The sequence below is a fragment of the Alligator sinensis genome, unplaced genomic scaffold, assembly GCF_000455745.1.
Source record: "Alligator sinensis unplaced genomic scaffold, ASM45574v1 scaffold248_1, whole genome shotgun sequence".
Lineage (NCBI taxonomy): Eukaryota > Metazoa > Chordata > Crocodylia > Alligatoridae > Alligator > Alligator sinensis.
The window spans coordinates 1,889,925-1,911,927 of record NW_005842130.1 but is presented as its reverse complement, the minus strand read 5'-3'; the positions used below and the strand labels follow the sequence as shown (position 1 = coordinate 1,911,927).

Genomic DNA, 22,003 nt, shown 5'->3' with positions numbered 1-22,003 from the left:
ACAAATACAAAATGTGTGACACCTGGCTGTATGGCAGCACTACAGAAAAGGATCTGTGCGTCTTGGTAGATTACAGGGTTAGTATGAGTCTGCAGAGCTGTGCAAAAAGCAAATGTGGTTTTGGGATGCATCAATAGAAGAATAGGTGCAAGATGCAGGATGTCAAAGTGCTTCTCTACTCTGCACTGGTTAGGCCTCATCTAGAGTATTGCATTCAGTTGCAGCTTCACATTTTAAAAAGGACATGGAGAAGTTAGGATCTACAGGCAGGCAGCAAAAATGATAAAGGGGAAGGGAAGTCGTACAAGGAGAGGCTTAAAGGGGCTAGGCATGTTCAGCTTGAGGAAAAGGTGCTTAAGAGGGGACCTGGTAGCAGTCTTAAAAAACCTGAGGGACTGCTGTAAGGAAGAGGTAAAACACCACCATTTCTCTTTTGCTGCATAGAGTAGGACACAGAACAATGGCTTAAAGTTGCAGCAAAGGAGGTTTGACTCAATATCTGGGGAAAAACTTCTTCACAGTAGTGCAGCGAGACAGTGGAATAGACTGCCTGGGATAGTTGTGGACTCTCCATCACTAGAGAGGTTGGACAGCCATTCGTTGGGGTTAAGCCTATGTTATACTATAGGAATTCCCCATGTTTCCGGGGTTTAGTTGCTGCATGGGGCTGGAAGGGAATTCTATGCCTGCTCCTTCCATTTCCCCCCCCTCTCTCCCCTTGCTACTACATGGGATGTAGGGTGCAGGAGGAGTTATAAGCCTTTCTCAGAGGCATTGGATGTTGGCTGCAGCCAAGGTTGGGGATTTTGGCTGGGGTATTCCAATGCTCATGCTGGGACTTAAAGCTGGAGGTTTCTGGCTAGAATGCCTTGTCCATCTACTTGGGTTCAGACCGATTGCCATACTTGGGGTCAGGAAGGAATTTTACCCCGTGGTCAGATTGGTGCGGACTGTGGGGATTTTTTTTCCTCTGTAGGGGGGCATAGCCATATTCCTGGGATCTCTTGACCCCATATTAACAACCTTTTACAGGAACAAGACCTTGGCTGCCATGGTCACCCTGCTTTACTTGTGGCAGGTTAGGGTGTTATGTCTTGCATTGTGTCAAGGTTGACTGCAGTTTTACTATGAGGTTAGATTATGGATTTGTGTAGGATGATTTGACTAAGGATGGTCCTGCCTCAAGCTGAAGGTTGGATTAGATGACCTCTGGAGGTCTCTTCCAGCCCTACCTCTATGATTCTGATTTAATAATATTCTGTGCTACTTGTTACAGGCAATTGTTAGGCCTTGGTATTTTGACAGTTTAGTTCTTTTCCAGTAGCTTGGTCTGTTCTCTTTTCATTTACAGTTATAGATATTGAGTTGTTTCTTTAGATCCTGCCTCTAGTAGTTCAGCAAATTTGTGAATGTTGGGTGACCTGTTTTACTGTTCTTCAGCCTATGGAATTTCATAGCAAAGTTGGGAAATGTTATTGTTATATAATATGCACAAAAAATCCAAAATTGTGTAACAAATTTAAAAAGTCCCTCTTTCAAAGAGGATGATCAGTTTCTTGGCATGTCTACATGGTAAACTTAAATGTCCCAGCAGTGATGCCTCATGCATGCTTCCTTGCTTTGGACAGATTACCACGTCTGTGGTAACACTGTTGGTTGCAGTGTAGCCATGTGTGCGTGGTTCTGGAGGCATGCTAAATGGACCTGTCACTCAGCAATTGTAATGAATCTGCCTGAAGTGCTACATGAACTTGATTCTGGCTAAGAAGAGCCCTCTTGGAATGTGCTCTGCATAGATGTCATGGGACCAGTGGATTGTGTCGGACAGCATGAGACAGCACATCAGCTTGGCATAGTGGTGGGAGATGCGGCAGGCACGTGTGACGTTTTCGTTGCTGGGGTCCCAGGCTCCGAGCGTTCCCACGACGAGCGCATCGATTGTTATGTCATAGCCGCAGCCCTTTAGGATGTCGGCTAGCAGGACATACTTCTGCCTGCGAGCCCAGATGTCGGTAAAGGCTTGGTGCTGGTTCTCGAAGGGGATGGTCACGTCCACAATCACAATCTTCTTGGCCTTTTAGTTTGTGATCACCATGTCGGGACGCATCTGGCTCTCGCAGCCCGGGATGGTGTGGCTCACGGAGGTCTCCCCTGCTGCAGCTGGGATGGCCCTCACCAGGCGGTCCTAGACAGCATTGTGGCTAAGCTGCCAGGCTCTGGCGTGCGGCCTGCAGCTGCACAGCACATGAAAGAGGGTCTCTGCCATGTAGCCGCACCTTCGGCACCTCTTGTCCCAGTGGCCGAAGTAGACGGCCCCTTTCAGAGGCAGGCAGTTGAGGCGGGCGTGGTGGAGGAAGCGCCAGTCTGCAAAGCACGTGAAGCTTCCACTGGGCATAAAGTGGTTGCTGGAGTCCCACTTCGAGGTGACGTCGAAGACCTTGCCCTGGCCGGGCTTGCCCCTCAGGTTAGTGGCGTACTTGCTGCAGGTGGTGTCCTTCAGGAACTGCTCCAGGAAGGTCCTCATGCGGGTCGTCACGGTGACGCTGTTGGCATGTGGGGCTGGTTGCAGGGAGACTCCCAGCTCCCGGCACTCCTCGTTCCAAGTCCAGGTGCAGCTGACGCGCTTGCTGAGGCGGCGCATGGCATTGCGGGCTCGGCTCCACAGGGAAGCAAAGTTCCCGCCATCTCTGCTGAACTTGTCCTCCAGCGAGCCACTGAGGAAGGTGGCCAAGTCACGTCCGGTTGGTTGCCTCGCGATCCTCTTGTGGGTGGTCTCCTCGAGGGCACTGGCGGCGATGGTACTTACTATCGGGTTACTACATCTTGGCATTGGCCATTTGGCTAATCTGTTAATACCCAGATAAGTTCGGATTCTGCCCGGAACCACCCAGTTGCATCTACTCAAAACTTTTGTTCATCTACCACTACTTTGACACTGACATCTGATGGGTAGAAAGTAGTCAGAAAAACAAGTGAGCCACCATGTAGATCATCATCTCCAATGCCTAATAGGTCAAGTCATAAGAGTTACTGCATTTGTGGTTCTCCAATTCAGTCTTTTTAGGGCTGCAAGCCTGAGAGGTGTCTTCCAGTGTCCTGGTAGCCTCCAAGACGGGCTTTGCGGTACCCACTAAACTGACAGGTAGCAATCTCAGCACCAAGTACCTCAGAGCTCTGAGTCCTAGTAACTTCTGCTTCTGCCTACTCTGCAGTATGTGCTCCCTCAGCATTGGCTATTTCTATACATAAATCTTATATGTTATAGTGTAACTTGTTGATGGGCCTGGTACTGTGGCTGCTTCTCCTTGAGAGATTGCACATGGTGGCATCCAGACCAGCAGCTTTGGAAATCAGATTTGTCAGATTTCATCAAAAATCTGGCCACGTTACCCAGTAGGAGTATGAGTATTACATAGGCATTCAGGAAGAAAATCAGGAAGTCTAAGGTACAAATTGAAATGCAACTTGCAAGGGACATAAATATGATTCTATCAATATAAGCAAGAGGAAGATCAAGGAAAGTCTAGGTCCGTTATCCAATGCAGAGGGCAGTTTCTAGTAATGGATGACTTGGAATTCTGAAATATTTAATGACGTTTTTACTTCAGTTGCAGCTGATCGAGGTCAGCTATCAGCTGACGAGTACACTTGGCAGCATGGATAGGGGAGAAGATGAGCAGCGTATCACTGGGAAAAGAGAGTAGGGATTACTTGGAGAAGCTGGATGTTCTCAAATCAGCAGGGCTGTAGAGGATGCATCTTAGAATTCTCAGGAAATTGGCTGAATCATTTTAAAACCATTGGCTGTTGCCTTTGAGAACTCATCAAGATTAGGTGAGATCTTGGGTGATGACTGAAAAACCAGTAAATACAGTGCCAATCTTTAAGAAAGGGAAGGAGGAGGATCCTGGGGTTTACAGACTGGTCAGTCTGACCTCGATACCTAGGAAAGTCAAGATATCTATTTCTAAGCACCTTTGATTTTTTTTAGAGACACTGTCTCCCACCCATGTCTATATTAGTAAACAAAGGAAATACAGTCCAGACGCAAGTACTGTAAGGTGAATATAATGGATTAACGTGCTCAAACTGTAGTCATCAGTGGGTCATTGTCTAATTGGAAGGAGAGAGATCCCTGGGGAAACCTGACTCCAATATTATTCAACAGCTTCACTAATGATTTGGAGGATGGGATTGAGAGCACATTTAGCAAATCTGCAGATGAAATTTGCAGGCTAGGTAGAACTGCAGATGGTGAAGGGTAGGATTAGGATTCAGAATAGTCTTGATAAATTGTAGAAATTGTCTAAAATTAATTGAATGAACTTCAATAAGGATAAGGGTAGGCAGTCCTCCACTTAAGATGCAACAACTGCATGCACAAACACAGACTGGGGCATGACTGGCTAGTTTGCCATATTGTGGAAAAGAAGCTGGGGCTTATAGTGTACCATAAATTGAATATGAGCCAACAGTTGCCAAAAAAAAAAAAGTTAATAGCATACTGGACTATGTCAACAGAAGCATCCTTGCAAGTTAAGAGAGATAATCTTTCTTCTGTGTTTAGAACTGATGAGGCGTCACTTGGAGTGCTCACCACTTTTGGGTGCCACACTTCATGTAAGACAAGGTTCCTTGGGTGAATCTGATATCTTTTATTAGATCAACCACTTCATGTAAAACACGGACAAGTGTCTAGTGTAGACTAACAAAAATTATTAGAGGCCTAGGAAGCATGGTGTACAAAGACAGGCTGGAAGAACTAAGATTATCTAATCTGGAGAAAACAAGACTATGGGGAGATTTGATAATTCGTCAAATACCTGAAGAGTGGTTAAATAGAGAATGGTGATAAGCTATTCTCCGTGGCTGCAGGGGATAGAACAAGAGGCAGTGGTCTCAAACTATGAAACAGCAATTCAGGTTGCATATTAGAAGGAACTTGCTCACTATGAGGGTAGTTAAGTACTGGAACATATTTCTTGAGAAGTTGCAGGATCGCCATTATAGGAAGATTTTTATGAGCAGGTTAAACAAATGTGTCCAGGACAGGTTACGTGGAGACAATTCTGCCTTGAGCCATGGGGTTTGAATAGATTACCTCCAGAGGTCCCTTCCAAACCTACTTTTCTATGATTCTGTGATTATGGTGGCATCCCTGGAACCAGCCTCCTCCACAGAGGCTGCATATTAGGCCTGTGCGAAGTGGTTAGTATTCACTTCGGATATGGTCGATTCAGGGGACAGTGATTTGATTCGGTAGTCCGGGTCCAGCTCCATACTGCAGTGAGCGGGGACTGCCCGAATCCACGAATCTCTCCGAATCTTTTCCACATCAGTTCGGAGAGCTTTGAATCAATTTGGACCTTTTCATTAGTCTCCTGATTCGATACGGATTCAGAGATTCGGCCACCAAATCGGGCTGAATCTCCTCCGAATTGAATCAGCACCCGAAGCTTCGCACAGCCCTAGTGCATACTTCCAACAGAATGGCACCCTCCTTCAAAAAAGTGTTCCTTTGCCATTGAGCCTAGTAGGAACTCATTACCCACCTGTCCACCACCCCCTCTGTGCAGCACAGTGTGTCAGGAAGGGATTTTAAAGGAGTCCATGAAAAGGAGCAAGAAGAGACTTGTGGCTAATCCTTCCTCAGTATCCCCACATGCCTTTGTTTCAGTACTTCTACCTTATCAACTGTAGTTTTGTTGTGCACCTCCGTGTGTGTTTGTGCAGCCTTAGACTAGAAAACTTTTATCATCCAGTGTCTCTAGGACTAGCTTGTCCATTACGCAGAGGCAAATTGTAAACCAGCTGAGGCATGTCAGCTGGTGGCCTATAGAAACACAGGCAGATAATGAGGGAAAACACCGTCTCCATGCACAGCAAGCTGCATGTTGTTGTCCTTTCATCTTTTCCAGATGTGGCACAGTTTTTTTCCCATTCTTGTCCCACAGATGAATTGAAGAGACTCCAGGGCCTCACTAAACATGGTGAAGACCTTGGCTATACCAGGAAGTGGTTCAAAAAACCATATACCATTGCATCAACAAACTTCTTGCTCACCCAAGAGCAACAGTGAATGTAGACCTTGGACTTCCAAGATGCATGGTCTTTCCTGATGCAGTTTGCCAGGTTTATCATAACTCAGTACAAGGCTGTGTGCAGTCTGTATATCTACGGATTTATCCATCCACATGTAACATGGTCATGGTCTTTCCAGAAGACCTGTCCATACTGAAGTGAAAAGACCCGTGACCTTGATGACGGATGCTTCCACTTGACGATCAGAGTCTTATCTAAATCATCTTTGACGTCAGGGTACTGCTCTGGGGCGGTTATCAAAATGTACTGTGAAAATAAGAGAATAACATTAAAAAAACCCACTGCCTGTAAGCATGGTAATGATTGCTCCCTAATTATTTTGGAAACAAATGTTAAGTTTAGCTAAGTTTTTAGTGGTGGTCTTTATAACATGGTATGTTGGATTAAAGCAATCCTGTCAAGTTAAAGATGGTTGGATGGATAATACTTCATTTAGATGCCTAAATGGGAATTGACGATTGTCTTTAAAATCCTTCAAGACACTAATCCCACTCTTACATGTCCGTCTTTCTTCTGTAGCCTGGGGCCATTATAGCTACAACACCAGGACTCCTGAGGTCTTCTGACTGTTGTGGTGGCTTTAAAATTCTTTGTATGTTAAATATGTTTTGCTTGGTGGGTAACCCACACAAAAGAGAGGGCACTGAATTAGCTAACAGCATGATTAGGGATACAGTGCAATTTGACACCAAAGATTTGGTAAGAATTATTTAATGGCAGGTAAAGATTTTTGACCATTGTATTTAATTTGTCTTTACAACCCTGACTACCAGCTCCCACTATTTCTGTTTCAGCAGAGGCATTTGCAAAAACTGTTTTGTAGGGAGACTGCGTGGTGTTCTGAAAATGGGTCTAAAGAACTATTTTGACAGTGTAAAATGTTTTAAAGCCAGTTGTATGTTTAATTTATACAGTCAAGAAATGGTTTAAGCAAGAACCACCTGTAAAGAAGTGTGCTGGCCTTGCAGTCTGAGTAGCTGACTTAAAAAAAAAAAGTTATTAGAGACTTATCTCCCCTTTGATTGATCTCTTCTATTCTCTCTTAGACTTTCCAGAATCTGAGAAATTGATTTTGTTTATCGTAAGCGTGTGGCAAGATATATTCTCCTTCCAAGGTGTGATTAACAAAGCTGTGCAATTAGTTGCCAGGCAACATGCAAGAGGAGAGGTGCTGAAATGTCTGAATGCCTATTTGAACTGGGAAAAGGTAACCTGTACTTTTGCTATCTGAATGGGGCTTTAGGTCTGCGCTAATTTGCATGCAAGCTTAGTGCCTAGATAAACCACTAGCAGGCAGAAGGATGCAGAGAGAGGCGCAACAGAAGTCTCCCAAGTAATCTGTTACAGTATACAGCTGCTAATGCTGCTGCCTGTTTTGCTTTTTCCTGCTACCCTCTTTCCTGTTTAAACCTTGTTGGGTTTTTTTAACATGCACTTTTGTTTTTTAAAGTTGGTGGGGGGGTTTGGTATTTTTTAAGCCTCCGTGGGAGCCTTACAAGTGAGGAAAGGATTTACCCTAAAATGCTGCAAATGGAAATGAACTGCTAATCCCAATTTTTGCTGGGGTCCCAGCAGTCCTAAAATACCTGCTACACCTTAAGTTTCAGGATTTCTTTAAGTCACTCCACAGTTAAGGATTTCCACAGTTATGTTACAAAAAAATGCATCTAAATCATCCTCAGGCTTCTTCTCAAGGGCATATGGTACATGTGTTTTAGAGCCCTTGCCTTGCTCTTGAGTAGAGAGGTAGCTGGTCATTTTAGTTTGAAATTGGGCAAAAAGCAGGGCAGCACTTGCTGTAGCATCTGGTAAAGTAGGCTGTTGTCTACAAAAGTTTAGACCTCTCTGAACTAGTTAGTTGCTAAGGTGCCACCCTGCTCTGCTTTCTTTTTGCCTTGTTCTTGTGAAGGTAGTGGGCTTTCCATTGTTATTATGAAATCTGACACTAGCCCATGAAACATTTATCAGTTTTAGGGGGTACTCCTTGGTGAGCAGTAGCTGGCTTTGCACTTGCATGAGACTTATCTTACAATGCTTTTCAATTCAGTTCTGCATCTTGGCATTTGGGGAGCCGTAAGTGGGAATTGAAAGGTAACTTTCAATGAACAGTTTCTTTTAAGTAACCTCTGTTCATATGGAGGTGCGTGTAATCCAGTTGGACCCTAACCAGTCTATGAAAGGCAAGTATTGAGGATATAAAACGTAGTTATGAATAAAAACATAAATTATGGTATGCGTTACTGAGTCAATACCAGTAGGAAAAGTTGGTGGTGATTTGTTTGTTGGCAGTGTTAAGAAAGCTTGCATACAGTTTTTGATAGATAACTTTTCATTTAAAGATCAATCTTTAATTTTCCAGGAGTCACCTTTGGATGCAGGCATTATGGTTTCAAGCTTACTTTTGGCAATACAGCTGTGTCCAAAACTCGAATTCCAATCAAGTGATCAGTATGGAGAAGACCTACCTGAAAGCACTTGGGAGTACATATTTGCCATTGAGCTACTATGTTCTCATCTGAAATGGGACTGGACCCACAACAATATCATTAGGTATTGTGTGACTCACCTCCCTGCTTCAAAGTGTTAGAGTTACCCAAATCGTTTGTTTTTTGAATGGCTGTAGGAGCATCTGTTGGCCTCTTGGCCCAGACCAATTTGTGAAGGAAGTAAAATATTTGACCTGCCTCTTCTGAAAATAGTTGTTTCTTTCCAACTGATGTAAGAGTGACTGAAAAACACACCTCAAAACTGATGTATTAATTCCAATCAAAACTCTAGCATGGAACAAAAACACTATTGTATTTTGTCTAGTCTCTTCCTGGTTTCTGCTTCAGGAGGCAAGAAGCCTTTTTGACTGTACTGTTCTGCCAGGAATTGATGTCAGCCTTAGTATCCATAGTAATTTTAGAAACATTTTGTGGAAATGTGCAGTGTGTGTATGATATACAGAAATGTGGTAGTGGTCGGCTTATGGGCTGATTAAACAGAGCACTTGCGTTTAAAGTTTTCTCATTTGAAAAAATACTAGTTATTTGTAAGAGCCTCAATTTACGTATAAGGCCAAATTTAAACTAGTAATATTCCTTAAGGGAAGAACTTCGTATGGCATGGCATGATGTAAGCACCCTGCAAATTACAAAAGCTACCCTGTTTTTGTTTTTTGTGTATGATACATGTCACAAAAGCTATTTCAGGGCAATGCTTTTTTTAGAATTGGTAAAAGCATAGCTGTAGTGAAATTTGCATATATACTGTCTTAATTAGGATTTAGGCTACCAGTGAGAGTCATATAAATCGTGAATAACCTAACGGTTCCCATTTTTATGTATAGGCAGAACTGTTAAGGTCTAGTATTTGATGTCCTGGAAAGTTAGAAGTACTGTATTTACTTGAACATGATGACCTATTATAAGACCTAATGACTGATTATAAGACGACCCCCCCTCAATAATTAGATTCTGTATATTGGAAATTTATGTATCTGTTATAATTTTCGAGGTATAGAATGTAGTTATTGGAGGTTTGCCTTGAATGTGTCTTCCTCCCACTGCTACATCAGGGAAAATAAATCTGGGGGGGGGTTAGGTAGCCCAAACTTCCTTTCTCCTACCTCCTTACTGTCAGACCCTGTTCTCCCTGAGCACATTGAAGCAAAGGAAAAATTTGAAAACACTGACTGAAATAAACATACATGTAATAACTTTCATATAGAGAAATTATTACATATCCATAGGTTTAGTTCTTGTAGAATTGATGCCATTTACCTCTTTTGAAACTGCTGCAAGTTTTAGTACAGGTACTCCGTAAGCACACTTTTAAACAGCACTTCACCTACCTATAGAGTGTATAAACTCTTCATGATGTTAGTCCAAAGCCAAAAGACTCATGATTTACCATATAGATCATTGGGTTGGACCTCAGCAGAGACGAGTGTTTCAAGCCATGGTAACCCCCAGAACAGCAGTGCTGTGTGTGTGGGGGGGTGTGTGTGTGTGTGGGCGGGGGTGTGTGTGTGTGTGTGTGTGTGTGTACACTCCCACAAAGGATCCATGTGCAACTTAGCCCCTCAGTCATGACTGGAACTGCATTCTCTTGTCAGAGTCCTGGGATCTTCCAAAAACGTATAGACAGCCGAGGCACGGGGCAACCTTGGATGGAAGGCAGGGCCATGCTAATCATGTGCAACAGGCTGAGAGAGGGGGTGACAGATAGATTTTGGGTGAAGCGTTTGGGGCCCAGTTTGATGTTTGCCAGACATTTAAGGCTGGTGAAGAAACAGGATTACACCCCCCCCCCCTTAGTTTTCACTTATTTTTTTACTACATAAAAATTATAGAATAATTTTCTATTGGAAAAAGCCTCAGGCCACAACCAGTTAGAATGTTTTTGAGACTGGATTCCTATTTGAAATCTCTGGTTTTACCTTGTGAATAATGGTTTGCACACCTAAGTGTGCTAATATTGTGTGACACCCTTGAAAGGATCCCAAGGCGCTGAACCCTGCCATGAAACTCTAGTTGAGAATCCTTATTAGGGGAATTTATTTCTTACAACAGATCTGTTTTTATTTCTTAAAAAAAGCAGGGGAAAAAGCTGGTTTATAGCTCTTCAGAGGGCAGGATGTATAGCATGTAAAATTTAATTGCAAGAAGATAGATCTTTCATCAGACAAAATGGTAAAAGTTTTATGGTAAGCTGAAGAACTATACGATGTATTCATTTCTTACATGACTGTAGCTCCGTATCAGTACATTAGTCTTTCAAGTCTTACGTTTTCAACTTCCAGTTTTTTTTTTCACAGTAAAGAGCTTTGGCCTCTCATGCATAAGTGGATACAGCACAGAAAAGGACATGAGGCTGTTCAGTCTATTCCAGATATTATTGTAGCATCAGCACTCAGGCTAATTGGTGAGTAACTGAAGTTTTAGTTGAATCCTTACTTTGTATAGGTATGCCCTCTGAAGATGTCAGGGTGACTGCTGGAAGTATTTGTATGCTTTTTGGATCTTGAATTCATTTACTTTTAATGTGATTTCATAAAAATAAATCAACCGTTTTTAATTTCCTATGCAGACATCTTATCTCATCTTCTCTATGTGGGAAATTTGACCTAATTTTGGTATGTATTTGAGTCTTCAGAGGAGAAATTGTTAGATTATGGTGTCTGAAAGATTTCTGATGGCTCAGTGACTTTGGGATGTATTAGTAGGAAATAAAGAATCCTTTTAATGTATGCCACTTCCTTGTGGAGAAGGTTCTGGTGCTGCTGTATTCTGGGGCTCCATCTCTTTACAGATGTTCTGGCAGACTCCTGCGTTGTAGATGTGATTGCATAGACCACCTTCATCATTCATCACAAGAGGAGAAGGAGGAAGCTGTGTACTGTTGTGTAATTGTTTCCAATTTGGGAGAGGAGGAACATTTGCATTTTGCCTGACTTGCTTCTGTATGCAAATTGGTGACTGCACATGAGACGGGATGTTCTTTCTTAACCTAGTCATTTGGGTAGAAGGTAGGCTGGGTGGATCACACTATGGACTTGTGAGGTTGCTGGGATTTATGGCAATCTGTGGCAGGAAGTAGGGTCTATGTTGGGTCTGGGGAACGTGGGTACAGAGGGGGCTGTGGATGAAGATGGTGGGTGGGAGCTGTTGGATGTTAGGGTGTGAGCTGCTTGGGGTGGAGCCTGCACGATTTTTGAGGAAGTGGGTGTGAGTGCTGGAGTGACGACTGTGTTGAAGAATGGGAAATAGATATTAGATGTAGGGGGCAAGGGTTGAGTCTTAGGCTACAGATTGGGTGGGAACCATGGCACCCAAGTAAGCAGACTGGCCTTACCCCCAGTGGGTGCCCTGAGCACTGTGCTTGACTGCTTCTTGCTGACTGTGGTCGGGGAGCATTGGCTTGTTTGGCCTGGGATCATGGAGCAGGAAGTCCAGGTAAATGAGGCAAGTCCAGGTTGGGGGACCTTTATCAGTTCTGTCCCAGGGCCCTTTCCCAGCTCAGGGACTGTCTGGGGTGTCTGCGTCTCTCCACACACCCTATACCCCTTGTGAGCAAAGCTCTTCCTTCAGCACACAGCCCTCCCCTGTCCAGTGCTCGCACCACACAGCTGCTGGCCTTCTCAACGTGCCCCACACAGGTCTCCTCTCCACAGCACACCATGTGCCATTTCTGGGCTGCAAGAGGATTGCTCAACAGTCTGTCAATGCCTATGGATGTAGATGATTTTAACAGCCCCGTCTCTGATCCTGAAATGCAGGAAATGCAAAGTGTACCATACCAGATTATTCAAAACTACCTAAGATATAAAGGTGTTTTTAGGAGTGAATCTGCAGAGAAAATGATTGTCTGTTTCCCAAAAGAGGAAAGCAAAATGCACCTGACAAAGAGAAAACACAAATGTCATGGTTATAGTAGTTTTCCTGAACTGGTAAGTAAGAAAGCATGTAGAAAACTAGACATTCGAGACTCTACAATACCTGGTGCTATTCCTCTTCAGTGTTGTGTTGTATTTTTATTGTTGTTTTCACGTGTCACAAGCTTATCCCACTGAAGAACCAAGTGCACTTGTAAACACCACTCTAAACTTTAGTGAGGCAGAGGCAGCTCCTCAAGTTGAAACCACGTCCACTGGTGAAGGACCCGCAACTGCCAAATAGCAGGATGTACAGTTTTGAAAGAGAGGAGGATTCGCACCCAGGAAGAATGTGTGGCACTGTTATACAAATGTTGACCATTTGACAGATATCAAAAGGCAACAGTTTTAACCCACAGGTTATCTATCACCTGCAAACTTTCTGTTCCCAAACAAACATGAAATCAGATCGGTGTGAGCACTGTAGAAGTTACAATTTGAAGCCTCTTCATGAATACAATTTTGCACGGGACTTAAAGCATATGGATGGAGTCTTCTGTGAACCATGATTTGTTTTTGGAAAACTGTAAAGAACCAGTTGGCATCAGCACTAATGACAGACTGGTCCATGGGAATAGGATTCCTCAGAGGCACAGAAAGTTGAAAACAAATGAGATTTGTAGTTGCTATGGCTGATGCATTATTTGTGTATGTGATGAAAGACAAATAATAGCCCACTTGTTTCTGAAGCAGGATTAGAAAAACATTGAATGAATAGTACATGCTTAGTGGGAAGTTGTCAAAATTTTGATGTTGTGTGGAAGCATTATAGATGGAGAGGCTTCAGACCGCAGGCAATCTCAATACACTTTAAACAGCTGACTTGGGCCTGATTTTCTAAGATCTGGGTGGGTGACCACAGAATCCAAATTGAAAACGAGCCGATGCGTCGGAGGGCTACAGATTCAATGCAAACATCTGGCACAAGTGAAAGTGGCAAGATTCTTCAGCTTGGGGGGGCAGTTTGGCTCAATGACACTTGTGAAAGAGCAGATAGCAGTGCTGATGTGGTACGTTCATCAAAATGGAACCGTGAGATTTTTATCTAGTGCGTGGGAGTCTGGGAGACAAATAAGCAAGCACTTGCAGAGCTGTTTTTGCAGAGTTGCTGTGTGGGCTATCAAAAAGGAATGCACAATGTGTTATGGTTCTGAGACGCAGCAATGCTGATGGGCGGTTCAGAGAAGCCCAAGACACAATCATTGCACTTCTTCCTGAAGCAGTCGATACTGTCTGCAGAGCCTGTGATCTGAACATGGCAATTGTTCATCCTTGTTCAAGATGACAGATTGCAAGCATTGAATACTTGCAGGAAGTAATAGCAGCAAAGCACAACAGTGTGGTTTTCACAGAACTTAAGGAATTCATGAAGCTGCAGAGTGACTGGGAAAACAGATGATGAAAATACAGCATTGTCTTCACCAGGGAATACTGCTAGATCAGCTGGGCAGATTCACTTCACTACTTCAGAGCTAAATTACATTGTAACCAGCCCATTGTGAAAATTGTCAAGTTTGGCGATTATTGCAGAAAGATTTATTTTCTGTTACTAAGCCTGACTTCATTGGAGTTTGATGCATCACAAAACCTGTTCAGCTGTACTTGCACCGTGGCGTGGAGGGACTGAGAAGCATCAGAGGGAACCAGTTTATGATTTTCTGTGCCATATGATCAGGTGAAATATCTGGCAAACTGTGTATTAGCCGCATATCTGTGCCAAATTATATGGAGGGACTATTTACAGGAACACTGAAGAAAATGGCAAATCCTGTGGTTTCTGAGCTGGCATAGTAACTGAATGTCACCTACATTTTCTCACTCCAGTATTTGTTTTCACACAAATTTCATGTTTATAGACAGAAATGGCAGAGCGACTGCTGCTCTCTCTCTTGGAAATCTTTCAGGCAGAACTGGATAATAGAGCTATGCAAAGCTTTGGTCACTGATTCAATTCAGCAGAGATTTGGCCCGATTTGGCGGCTGAATCTCTGAATCGAATCAGGAGACCCTTTAATCTCTCCGAATCAAATCGGAACCCTCTGAATCTATTCAGAGAGATTCGGAAAGATTTGGCGATTCAGATATAGATACAGCTTTAAATGTTTTTTCTACATACCTCAAGGCTTGCGAATGCTGAGATGGTAGTGCGGATGGAGCGTCCCACTGGAGCACGGGGTGGTCCCCAGTGCACTCGGTGGTGGCCCCAGAAGTGGCCCAGAAGCACTTTTGGTCCACTTCCAGATCCGCTATAGAGCACGCTGGGGACCCTCCCCCTGGCTCGGCGACTGGTGTCTCCTGGGTCTGGGGGGGGGCACCTGGGGTCCCCCCCGTGGCCGATTGCCAGGCTGGGGGGCAGGGGGGGGTCCCCCACATAATCGGTGACGGATTTGGAAGTAGACCAGAAGTACTTCTGGTTCACTTCTGGGTCTGCTGCTTAGCATGCAGGGAGGGCCCCCTGCACTCCTGCGGGATGCTCCATGTGCTCCATCATCACAGTGTTCACGAGCCACACCTGGTACCTTGAAGTATGAAGAAAAAACATTTAAAGCTGTGTCTATGGCTGAATCGTTGATTCTCCGAATCAGCATCGAGTCTTCAGATTCGGATTCGGCCTAATTGAATCGGGACAATGATCCAATCAACTAATCGAATCGCTGTCCCCCGAGTCGGGCCAAATCCGAATCGAATACAGCCCGCTTTGCACACCCCTGCTGGATAAATGAAAACAAATTAGAAGTTGCCTCCAGACCAAAATAAGTTCTTTGAAACACTGTATCCACATGTATCTCTAATAAATCATACCTTGTACCCACCAAGACCATGTTCTGTCCACAATTTCAGGAAGCCTTGCTGTGATAGAGATCTTTCAGTGCAGCGTTTTCCAACTTTTAAGCGACTGGGGGACCATACCAGCAGGGTTGCATGGCTGTGCTGCACCCCCTGCTGCTCCACTGTGGCACTCTGCATGCTGAACCATGCTCCCCCTCCACTATACTGTGCACCCCCACTGCATTGTGTACCGAGGTACCCCAGCTCATCCTTAGCTTCCTTACAGTAAGGTCTCTGACTGCACTGGGCTGTTTGGGCATCCTGGGCTGCAGGCTAACCAGCATTGAAGGCTGCATTGTGCTGCTCCCTGTGGCAGGGGCAGGCTGAAGAAGCTCGAGGGATGGGAGCCTGGAGTTCCAGGCTACTGCTGCAGCCAAAGCAATGAAGGCAATAGTGGTTGGGTGGGAGCTGGGCGGGGGTCCACAATTTATCCCATTGTGGCCTGCCAGCTAGACAATCGTGTTTCAGTGCTTTCTGAAGAATAAAGACTTGAATATAGAATTCTGAGTGGAAACTGACATAAAAGTTTAGTGCTTCTGCAGTTGTATCACAATATCCTAGTCAATGCTGACTAGGATTAGTCGATTCCTGAAGGATTTTGGACCATGTAATGATAGTTCAGTTCATTTGTTTTGTTTATATGGTACCTAGCAATGAACTTAGTTTTGCAGAGTAATTGAATACATTGATCAGAATGTGTTCTGTTGATGGGATGGTTTTTTATCTTACCGTTTGATTCGTAGTCTTGGATTAGTATATTCAGTACTTTATATTTTATGCATCCTAACTTCAAAGTATGTGCCATGGGCAAAATGGTGCTTATGTTGCGAGTGGGGAGGGAGTAACAACCTTGCAGCACCGAATATAAAGCTGAAATCCTGGCCGTGCGTGTTTGTCACCTTGATTACTACAGGTATTATTTACATAGGAAATTAGTAGACTGTTTTACAGTATCTGAATAGTCTTGTAATGAATTTGGTGTCTAGAAATTTAAGCGTAGACCATGTAACCAATCAGCTCTTTGTGGGCTATGATTTCCTATTATGTTGCTCAGTCCACACAATATTATTTCCACTTGCATTTACATACTATATAAAATGCTGTAGATTCCAGTAGGTGTCACTGCCCTCTTTGAATTATTAAAGGATCAATTCTTCCCTCGCATAGTACTGCAGGAGACAGTACTTCAAATGAAATCTAAAATAGATTCTAGTAGCTGTGTTAATTAAGATCACTTGTGTTAAGTAAAAGCTGTGGGTTGGCCCTGCATTTCTGGTTGATTTGCTTTGCATTGTCAAGTCATTTCTGCTGTATGTGGTATTTGCTTTGTTCTGTTCTGCTTGTTTTTATGCACTCTTAAACTTTTGTGACTTTTCACTTTTTAGGTATTTTTACCTTGCCAGTCATGATTTAACTAACCCCTTCATACATTTGAAATCTGTTCATTTGGAGTGCTTTAAAATCTCTGGGTTAAAGGTACTTTATAAACATTAGTCATTGTGTAGTTTAATTTGCTTGAATAATGCGTTTTTGCTTTCTTCTTTTCTTGTTTTTTTCCCCCTGTTCTGTGACTGTATGCACCCCTCTTCCCCCATTCATAGATTCATAGATGTTAGGGTCGGAAGGGACCTCAGTAGGTCATCGAGTCCAACCCCCTGCCCTGGGCAGGAAAGAGCACTGGGGTCAGATGATCCCAGCTAGGTGCTTGTCCAGTCTCCTCTTGAAGACCCCCGGGGTAGGGGAGAGCCCCACTGCCCTTGGAAGCCCATTCCAGATTCTGGCAACCCTCACGTTAAAGAAGTTCTTTCTAATGTCCAACCTAAATCTGCTCTCTGTCACTTTGTGGCCATTGTTCCTAGTTACTCCAAGCAGTGCCCTAGTAAATAGAGAATCTCCTATTCTCTGCTGCTCTCCCCTGATGAATTTATAGGCAGCCACAAGATCACCTCTCAACCTTCTCTTGTCAAGGCTGAAGGAGATCTAGGTCCCTCAATCTCTCCTCGTAGGGCCTTGCCTGAAGGCCTCTCACCATACGAGTGGCCTCCTCTGAACCCTCTCAAAATTCTCCGCATCCGTCTTGAAGTGCGGTGCCCAAAACTGGACGTAGTACTCCAACTGCAGCCTGACTAGGGCTACATAGAGAGGAAGCATCACCTCCCTGGACCTGTTTGTCATGCATTTGCTAGTTAGCCTTGTTGATCACTTTGTCACATAGACAACTCAAGTTTATTTTGGAGTCAACTATGACTCCAAGACCCCTTTCTGCTGCTGTGCTGCGGAGAAGGTCGTTCCCCCAGCCTGTAAATGTGTTGGTGGTTCTCTTTGCCCAGGTGCAGCACTTTGCACTTGTCTTTGTTGAACTGCATCCTATTTCGTCCTGCCCATTTTTCCAACCTGTCCAGATCCACCTGAATCAGTTCCCTACCCTTGGTGTGTTAACTTTGCCCCATAATTTGGTATAATCTGCGAACTTGGACAGGGTGCTGTCCATGCTCTTGTCTAAGTCATTGATGAAGACATTAAATAGCACCGGTCCACGGACCAAGCCTTGTGGGACTCCACTGCTCGCATCTTTCCAGATCAATATTGACCCATCCACCATCACTCTCTGGATGCGACCCCTCAGCCAATTTGCCACCCACCTGACTGTGTAATCATCTACATCTTATCCTGTCAGTTTATTTACGAGAACAGAATGAAATACCATATCAAAGGCCTTCTTAAAGTCTAGGTAGATGACATCTACCTTGACTCCTGCATCTTAAGCATTTTGTGACCTGGTCCTAAAAAGAAACAAGGTTATTCAGGCAGGATCTACCTGCAGTGAATCTGTGCTGATTTCCTTTCAGCATTATTTCCCCTGCTGGGCTCCCACAAATGTGGTTCTTAATGATTTTTTCCAGCATTTTCCCAAGGATAGAGGTGAGACTAACTGGCCTATAGTTTTCCGGTTCCTCCCTCCTCCCCTTCTTGAAAATAGGGGCCACATTGGCCCTTTTCCAGTCCTCTGGAACCTGACCACAGCACCATGAGTGCTCGAACTGCCGTGCCAGCAGCTCTGCTATGACACTGGCCAATTTCTTCAGCACTCTTGGATGAAGTTCATCCGGGCCCGCTGATATGAACACATCCAGCCCCTCCAAGTGCCCCTTCACAACGTCTGTGCTAAAAGTTGGTGGGCTGGTGTCCTGCCTGTGTCTGTCTAGGAATACAGATGCAAGGAATTCATTGAAGAGCTCAGCCTTGTCCACCCCCTCTGTCACCAATTGCCCTAGTTTGTCCTGTAGTGGTCCTATGCTACCTGTGCCTTCCTTTTGCTCCCTATATACCTGAAGGAAGGACTTTTTGTTGTCCTTAATTTTTGTCACCAGCCGAAGTTCTAATCCTGCTTTGGCCTTCCTAACTGATTCCCTGCAAGTGCGAGCCAAGGAGGTATACTCCTCCTTGGTAGCTACCCCCTGTTTCCACAGCCGTATACCTCTTTCTTTGCCCTTAGGCTCTCCTGGACTTCCCTGTTCAGCCAAGAGGGCTTCTTGGCCCCTTTGCCCCTTTTTATGCGCAATGGGATTGTCTCCTGCGCCCGTAGGATCACTCCCTTGAGGAACAACCACCCTTCCTGGACCCCCATTTCACCAAAGCTCTTGAGCTTTAGTGCCTCACTAACTAATATTTTGCCTATACTTGAAGTTGATCAGGTTAGATAAACTTCCTCTGCACTTTGAATTGTATACACTGTTTGTCTTTTTTATCTTAAACCACAATGAGCACAGTTAAACAACTGTTGCATCCTTTTTTCCAGAGGTTTTACTGTGATAATTGTGTGATTTTTTTTTTTTTTTTTTTGATTTTTTTTTTTTAAATTGTATTTGTGTAATTCAGGTAAGTTGGAAAAGTGCTTTGGGATCCTTAGTCTTAAATGGTATAATAATAGGGGGTTCTTTTCCCAAGGTATATTCAGTGACTAGTTCTATTTTTCTAGACCTTCATATTTCATATGTAGTATCAGTGTTCTACAGTCAGCACTTTGATTTCAATTATTACTTTCTCCTGCAAATTGGAAAAGCTGTCTCTGAAACAGTGATTTATCATAGAGGCACACAGTAACCTTTTTTTCTTTTCCTTCAGGTCGCTTAAGCCAAATTGGTTTAAAGGAAGGACTTTCTTCTGCTGTGAAAAACATCAGTTCTGTAATTGGAGTCTTTGTACAGCATGCAAAAGAAGAAGGTAAGAAATTTTTTCATGGTAAAATCCTCTAAATGTTCTGGTGATTTTTTTTTTTTTAGTGGTAATGATGGTGGCAGTGGTGACACTGTGGTGGTCCAGGGCCGTAAGAAGCAAGATTTGGGAGTTTGAAGCATTGGTATAGTTGAGAGATGGGGAACAAGCTTTCAGGCTGTGGGGCACCCTTCCTCAGGTCTAGGAAGAGAAGTCCAAGATAAGCGGAAGTTAGAGCAATTGTTTTAGTAAGTTATTTTAATGGATTAGACCACTTTTGGCTTGTTGGTCCAGTGAAAGATATTTGAATATTTTTGGTAAACAGGAAACTGATAATGTTCAGTTGTTCAAGAATCTTCTCAGAAAGTTCTGAGAAGGTTCTTGAGCAAGTATATAGTTGGACTGATACAGAACAGTACCTTCTTCCTCAATTGGGCCCTAGCCTCAGCCTTTACTAGTTGGGAGCCCATTAGTGATCTCTTTGGCTTGTTCAAGTGGCAGTGACTAGAGGCAAGTTGTAAGGGAAATTAGTGTGTCAGAAGAGCCTAGAAGACACCATTGAAATCATGGTAGAAACAGAACAGTTATTACTAGATTTTCAAAGGGACACAAGAGAATTGGGTATGTACTTCTCTTTAGAAATCCAGCTCCATTTGAATTTGGAAGTTTATTTTAGGGTGATAATTTTTTAGTTTTTTAATGGTAAATATGGGTGAAAGACGCATACACATTTTAAAATGGTGCTTCATATTTTTGATCATCATACTGCCTATTAATTTGTTTTACTAAATGTTAATATTTGATGAGGTTAAGATTCTTGGGTTCAGGTAAAATAGTTTTGAGTTTGTGTGGACTGACGCTAAGATATTATCAACTCTTTGCAGGTGTGCCATGGGGTGTGCAGCTGGCAGCGGTGTATGCACTCTTGGACTTGGGTCCAAGCAATCCAGTAGGAATTCTTGAGGCTATCCAACCTTGGAGAGCAGCAGCTACTAACAGCATCCCAACTGCAGTCAATAGTGGCATAACTGAACTCAGCTCCCTATCTACAGCAGAATCAAACTAAGCCATTGGGAAGGAGGTTCATCATCTATGGAAAAAGTGCCTTTTATTACACTGGATGGCACCTTTTTAAAAAAGAACTCTTACAACAATACAAAAAAGAAAAAGCCATGAAGCATATGCACCCATTTAATTACATAGGCACTGTGTACCCCCTTGGGAATAACAAAGGAGGCACTGAAGGATTTTGTTTGCCCTTTCTGCTGCAGAGACATCCAGAAATATTTAGGGTTTTTTTTTCTTTTCTCTTCTTTTTTTCTTCCTGGTATAAGTCATCAGTTATATAAAAGCTATTGGCTTATTTGTAGTCCAGGAGTATCTGGTTTAAAATAGAAAGGTTCTGTCTTGATTAGTCTTCCATTAGCTGAAAATCTGGCTACTACACCTCTTGTCCTTTTGATGGACTATTTGCCAAAACAGAAGACAAAGCCTTGCATTGAGGGAAAAGAAAAAAATATTGTTTTATGTTTGTCCATAAAATAACTGTTCAGGTGTATTTATTATATTTTATATGGAAGATGGCATCCCAATGGTAAAAGCTTAAATATTTGGCCTGCATCCTGCTTTACTTATTTGTAATTAGCTTCATTGAGGTCAATGAGTCTACTCGGATAAGGCAAGTGGGAATGGGCTCCTTGTGTAACAATGTTATATATAGTATAAAAGATTCAGAGGTAATGGATCTCTGTGAGTTTGTATATATGGTATACTCCTATAATGTGTTTCACATTTGATGTTGTTCCACTTTGGGAATTTTAGTGCGTGTATATAGGAAGTTGGGTTAAAAAAAATCTTTAAAATGTTGAAACTTCTAATGTAGTTTCATGTGTACACATCAGGCTTTTTTTAGGAAATGTCTCAAAACATTTTTATAATAAAAAGGAAATGCAAAACAATCCTGTGTCTATAGCAGTCACTTTTCACTTCAATTAGCAATTCATTTTAAAAAAGAGCTAAGAGGCAGCTGTCCAAAATAGATAATCGTCTTTAGAAAAACTGGCCATTTTTTCCAGCATTTGTTCAGCAACTGTTGGTTACCATGGTGTGTGTTCACGTTAGCGTTTGTTTTATCCATATGATGAGCTGAGTTATGAGTAAGAAGTGATTTCCCATCCCCATTAAAATGGAAAGCTTAGGTATAGGTAGCCTTGTTTCTTGGGTAGTAGACAGTGGCATAACACTTGAAACCTGTTTAAAAATCTATAGCCTTCTCGGGCAAGGTAAAACATGTTGAAGGCTTTATTGGCCTTAGTAGTGCTGCTGAAGATTACTTCTGGCAAGGTTAGAGCTGTACTGCTCACATGTAAACAGATCTCATGTTGAGGCTATTATAGATTCATAGATGCTAGGGTCGGAAGGGACCTCATCAGATCATCA

The 22,003-nt window shown here is 43.2% G+C and overlaps 1 protein-coding gene across 1 annotated transcript in view; it reads left to right on the top strand.

Annotated features, from left to right (window-relative positions):
- The window catches only part of ICE1 (interactor of little elongation complex ELL subunit 1), a gene marked incomplete at its 5' end in the record, with an annotated part of 54,848 nt that extends 33,333 nt beyond the window's left edge, over window positions 1-21,515 (top strand). The window contains 5 exons of the mRNA XM_025205795.1: window positions 7,149-7,309; window positions 8,462-8,652; window positions 10,904-11,010; window positions 19,475-19,573; window positions 20,449-21,515. Coding sequence (XP_025061580.1) covers window positions 7,149-7,309; window positions 8,462-8,652; window positions 10,904-11,010; window positions 19,475-19,573; window positions 20,449-20,630 — 740 coding nt within the window. The remainder of the gene's footprint in view (window positions 1-7,148; window positions 7,310-8,461; window positions 8,653-10,903; window positions 11,011-19,474; window positions 19,574-20,448) is intronic.
- Between the last annotated feature and the right edge of the window lie 488 nt (window positions 21,516-22,003).